Source organism: Cystoisospora suis (assembly GCF_002600585.1).
Source record: "Cystoisospora suis strain Wien I chromosome Unknown contig_3631, whole genome shotgun sequence".
NCBI lineage: Eukaryota > Apicomplexa > Conoidasida > Eucoccidiorida > Sarcocystidae > Cystoisospora > Cystoisospora suis.
The window spans coordinates 591-5,648 of NW_027156426.1; the positions used below are offsets into that span (position 1 = coordinate 591).

Here is a 5,058-nt window from a genome sequence, read left to right on the forward strand (position 1 = left end):
CACGATGAAGATAAGGGAGAAAGAATAAGGAGGACCGAGGAAAGCACGCAGTGCGCATCGATGACGGTTAGGGGAAGGTGCAGTGTACTCTTTCATATGACGACCCTCGAAGGAAACGAAATCGTGTTACCATTATCCTGCAGCCACCAGGTCGCCATTCTACGCAGACTTCATGTCTTTTGTACACGGAGAAGCTCAGTCCTTCTTCGGCTCTCCTTGTACTCACTGAATACATGTCTTTCCTCTCTTCATCTCTTCGCCGCTTTGCCTTCCCCAGTGCTCCTTCGTACAGATCCTGTTGTGAAGCCCAAAAGTCTTTGTCTCTTATCGTCGTAACAGTGCGGGGAGAAACAGAGTGTTGGGTAGCTGATGGGATCGTCTCACTCACCCGTAGCTCAGGAATACTCCTGTTGACAACAGCATTCTCTATGCATCTCGGGAGGCGCTACAGCCATCTTTCCACCCCTGGCAAGGCAATTTAGAACGTTTCGATTCAGCAGTGAGTACCATTGGCTAGCCACAGTATTCAGATCTACTGCATGCATTCACCGCTACATCGAAGCGGCGCTGAGGAGACGGAGGAGCAACGCACAAGCCACGCGCCCATGCATGCACTTAGAGAGTAGCATCTCAACGGACTGCTACCTTTCTTTCTTTTGCTTTATCCTTCTGTTCCTCCTGTCACATTTCGTGAAGGGACGACAACACATCGGGAGGCAAATGGAGTTGATAGGTAGGAGAACGCTCTGCCTCCGGGCTCTGTGGCTGACACCAGACGTTTTTCAATCGAGCTACGTACTCGGTGTCCGTCGTGTCAATGCCCTAGGTGTTGGCGTTGTTTCCTCCCTACAGCTGGTTTTCAACAGAGATGTTCGTGAGAGAGGCTCAAGGTGAAGGGTGATCAAGTCAGACGGAAAGTCAAAGGACAGGCAAGTGGTTCGGTTCCACCGCTCGGTAAGAAACAGAACATGGGCTTACAGCACGCACGGAAACAAACAAACAAACAGGGGGAGGATAGAAGCCAAGGTGGGAGCGACATCTTCTCCCTCTTCATGACTGAGGAGCACCGAGGACAGAGCGACAGGTAGGTGTCTGCGAACATCGCTGAAAGTACCGGGCTGATGCAGCCTGCTGTCTTGCGAGCGAGATACAGCAAAGGAGAAGAAAGGAAGGAGTCATGGCATGAATGAGAACACGGACTACGGAATGCCGCCTGGTAGAAAGAGGCTTATCGCCGTTGTTCATAGAAATGCTGCCATCGGGAGACGCTGCAGCATCACCCCGGGAGAATTCTTGTCACTCTCCATCTCGGGTTGCGACTACTGGAGGCACCACGACCGAGGAGATCGCTAGTCAGCGGCTTGCCTGGTTTCGTGTTCTCTGGCTTGCACTTGGCTGAAAGCTCTTCAGAATCTCCCTGAAGAGTTCGCCGAATGTAGAGTGCACATATTGCACGTCCTCCGATTCGATGGTATCATCAGGAATAGGAAAGAATTGTATGCATTGGGGTAACAGGACGCTCTGTGAAGTAGACGGTTGACATGGTGATGACTTCCTGTCGGAAGGCTTCCGGTTGGCTCGGCGAATAAACTATATCATTCTGCCAGTGATCTACATTCGTATATAGATGGGCAAAATATATTGAGATGTCTCTTTGCACCTAAAGAGGGTAAACATCCTCTGAATTATAAACAGCATAGAAACTCGGCATGCACTCGTGAGACCGTGAACCCTGAAGCCTTTCTGCTCTTCTTCCTAGTTCCCCTCATCCAAAAATGTCTGGATCGTGTCGTGGAGTTCGGGGGGATACATGCAGGACGAGAAGATACGAAAGAAGTAGAAGGAGACAGTACGAAAGAGAGGAGTATATTGTTGGAGGCACGTCAGTATGCGCATACGACTACTGTGCTGCTGTGGCACGAGAAGAGAAGTCTTGATGTTGTCTGAGAAGCCTTCTGCCTTATCACTCTGTCCCCCTTGACTTCCGCGTCATAGTGACAAGATAGCGCCCAAGGCCTGCATGCACCCCAAAGACACAAGCACACCGGCGCATCGCACATGCCATACAAGGGATACAAGTATACACAGAACGAAGAAAGAATGGGAAATCGTCAAGAACAACATACGCTTACAGATATATATACATAGATATATATGCGGGCATGCGTGAGGCAAGACGGTGGAACCTACATGCGTGCTTCACTAGAGATGGGGCACAGAAGCACATTGACACGAACTTCAGTGCATACTCGTATGTAGGCGTATAATAACCTAGTGCATGCAAGTGCGAACCGACAGCTACCTATGTATGTACGAGATATACACATACATATATACACCTATATACATTCACACGCAGATGCACATGAATGCGTGACTCCTCGTGGAGGAACGTAGAAGCACGCGTAAACTCGTTTTCAAGCAGGCAAGTCGAGAGGATCGAAAAACGACCGATAAAACACGGAGACCGACAGCGAACTGACCCGCTGCAAGAGGCTGGAGACTGAGGCCGACAAGTTGAAAGTCCTGATGACTGAGCAACTGTAGCTCCTCTTCGGCTCTGCAAACAGACACGACCAAAGCGGATCTTTCTCTTCTATCACTCAGTAGTATCGTAAAAACAATGAAAACAAAGACGAGAAGCGAGGGCTGGAGAGATCACAGTAGGAGGCGAGCGGCATCGGAAGAAGGCACACTAGAAGACACTGAGTGTATGTAGTATCTATGCAGTGAACAGGCGATAACTACAGTAACACTACAGCACAGACATTTGGCTACACGGGGGGGTCAGTCCCCACCTGCTTGTTTGTATGGGTACCGACTCACCATCCCAAGATCATGATGTGAATGACCTGTCCTTACACAAGCACATCCACAACGGTTCATTTCTCCCTCTGCTGCCTTTTCCTTTCCCTCATCATGATCATTTTCCTCCTCATCTTCTCCTTATCAGCAGCATCATCCTTAGCTTCTATTTTTTGCGAATGTTCCTGAAGCTCATCATTCATTACCTATCTACGCGAAACATGCGTTGCGCATATACGTACAGCGAAAGAGATGGCTCAAGTCACGAGAGAAGTCGTTGATGTAGTAGTACATGAAGCTGCCGCAAGCACCTCATGTGGATAAAACGACTAAACGACTTACCGGGCTACTTCAACAGGGAGGAGAAAAACTAGGCGACCGCCATCTACCAGGAGTCTCGCCGCAAGATTCATCAGGTCGCTTATCACGGACTGAGGCTCGTATAACACCGTTGGAGAGATGTAAGTCAAGCGCCTGAAGCGGACGAGAGAGAAAAGGGAAGGCGAGGAAGACGTGTGAGAAGAGAGCGTCTAAACTTAACACTAGTAAAAGCAAGCACACACGAAGAAACCTAAAAAGCATCATTCGCTCTGGGGAAGCTTGCATGCCGCAAGACGGTGGAGGAAACACCTGAGGGAGAAGAAGGGCCTTGGAGTCCAGGCGAGGTGTTTCTGAGTAGCCGGCGTCGGAAACATCATACTTTTGACGAGGGAGAGACCTAGAAATTTGCAAGTCTCCATACATCAGTATATCTATCTATCTGTATGGATATAGATATATATATGTAGATATACGTATATGTACGCACGCTAAACGCGGTGTGCTGAAGAGGGAAAGGGAGAAGAGGAGCATCGTCGTTATCACCATAGTGAAAGCTCTTTAGTTCCCACACTACTCTTTCCTCAAGCGCGTGCCTTCGGCCACCTTGGCGGGCTTTGGTTTTCTTACTCTTCGTTCGTCCTCTCCGAAGTCCTTTTGTGCTTCTTCTGATGTCCGGACTGACGCGCCCCGGCCCGTATACCTATCCACAGAAGTGTTTGAGAGGAAAAAAGTAAGAAGAAGCGTTCACTGCTGTCTGTCGCTTCTAAGGTGACCCGATATGTTTCTACAGAGATCTCCTTAATAGGAATTTCCGATATCATCACCCCACTTCATGGACAGCGGTGCTCATTACCATGATACACACCATGCGCTTTGCCGAAGTATGTATCCACATGTACATATATATATATATATATATATCCGCTTGGATATATTGTATATGTGTGCACATGTTACTTCCTAGGCAGCAGATGGACTACGAACTCAAGCATCAATACAGATGCGCCTGCATGCTTGACTCCGCAGAGAAGTGTCACTGCCTTCTTTGGAGGAGCTAAGCGACAACAAGAGTCTCCAGTATCGCGTGGAAGCAATTGAACTACACCTTCACGAAGATGCGCACGGGGGGGATCCTAGTCCCAGCTGGTAGCGCTTTACCGTAGGGAGGATCTGTTATAACAGCATCAACCCAGGGTCTTCCTGAGTGGGCCGATGTCCTGTTTAGATAAGCCGCTAGGCGTGGCGGGCTTTTCAGCTCGTTTTCATCGCCACCTCCTGCAGAGGTCGACAGTGATGAAGCTGTTGCGTCACGACTGCGATCTTCTCCGTTCAACTCGCAGTTCTCGCCTCGTGGCGCTTGAACGGGAGAAGGGACCGAGGCCGTTGAGCTAACTGGTGGAGATAAGCTTGAACTCAAATCCCTTTTCTCTCTTCCACAGCTGATACCATTCGTCTCCTTCTCCTCGTCCTGTTTTTGAGCATCATTTGCTCTTTTAACTCCGGGCGGAAGCCTCCAGATCTGCAATCACTCATATCAAACGAACTTTCCTATTGGGTCCCTAGCGCAGACTTTTTTATAGCCGGTAGCACACTGCTGATGCGTGTTCTGCCACGGCGCGAAAAGGACAGAAAACCGATGGGTACGAGACGCTAACGGTACCTCAGCAGTGCTACCAGAGTGAATATAGGGGTTTGGAGTAAGACACTTCAAGTTAACGGCTGGTGTAGGAGTATCAAGTTCGGTTTGCAGGTGTGCCGAGTCAGGTCCACTGCCCGATCAGTCCATACGTATGTGCATGCATTTGCGTGTAGAGAAACGTAGAAAGTTTATGCACGGTCATGTCCGAGGATGTTTACTGCGGGCTGATGGTGTAGGGGTATCACGTTCGCTTTGCATGCGAAAGGTCTCGGGTTCAATTCCCGATCAGTCCA

The 5,058-nt window shown here is 49.3% G+C and overlaps 2 protein-coding genes across 2 annotated transcripts; one reads left to right on the top strand and one right to left on the bottom strand.

Annotated features, from left to right (window-relative positions):
* Positions 1-55: 55 nt before the first annotated feature.
* Positions 56-2,126, top strand: CSUI_007044 (uncharacterized protein). Its single transcript, XM_068067194.1, has one exon. It carries the CDS (start codon positions 610-612, stop codon positions 892-894), a length of 285 nt encoding a protein of 94 aa, XP_067920829.1. The 5' UTR covers positions 56-609; the 3' UTR covers positions 895-2,126.
* Positions 852-4,645, bottom strand: CSUI_007045 (methyltransferase-like related; the record flags this gene model as incomplete). Its single annotated transcript, XM_068067195.1, has 5 exons — positions 852-2,016; positions 2,484-2,615; positions 3,148-3,279; positions 3,754-3,826; positions 4,285-4,645. Coding segments are annotated over 4 exons (582 nt in total), but the record flags the coding sequence as incomplete, so codon positions are not given.
* Positions 4,646-5,058: the final 413 nt, after the last annotated feature.

Bases quoted from the DNA above. Each gene is read 5' to 3' on its own strand.
- CSUI_007044 (XM_068067194.1), top strand. From the start codon at position 610: ATGCACTTAGAGAGTAGCATCTCAACGGACTGCTACCTTTCTTTCTTT.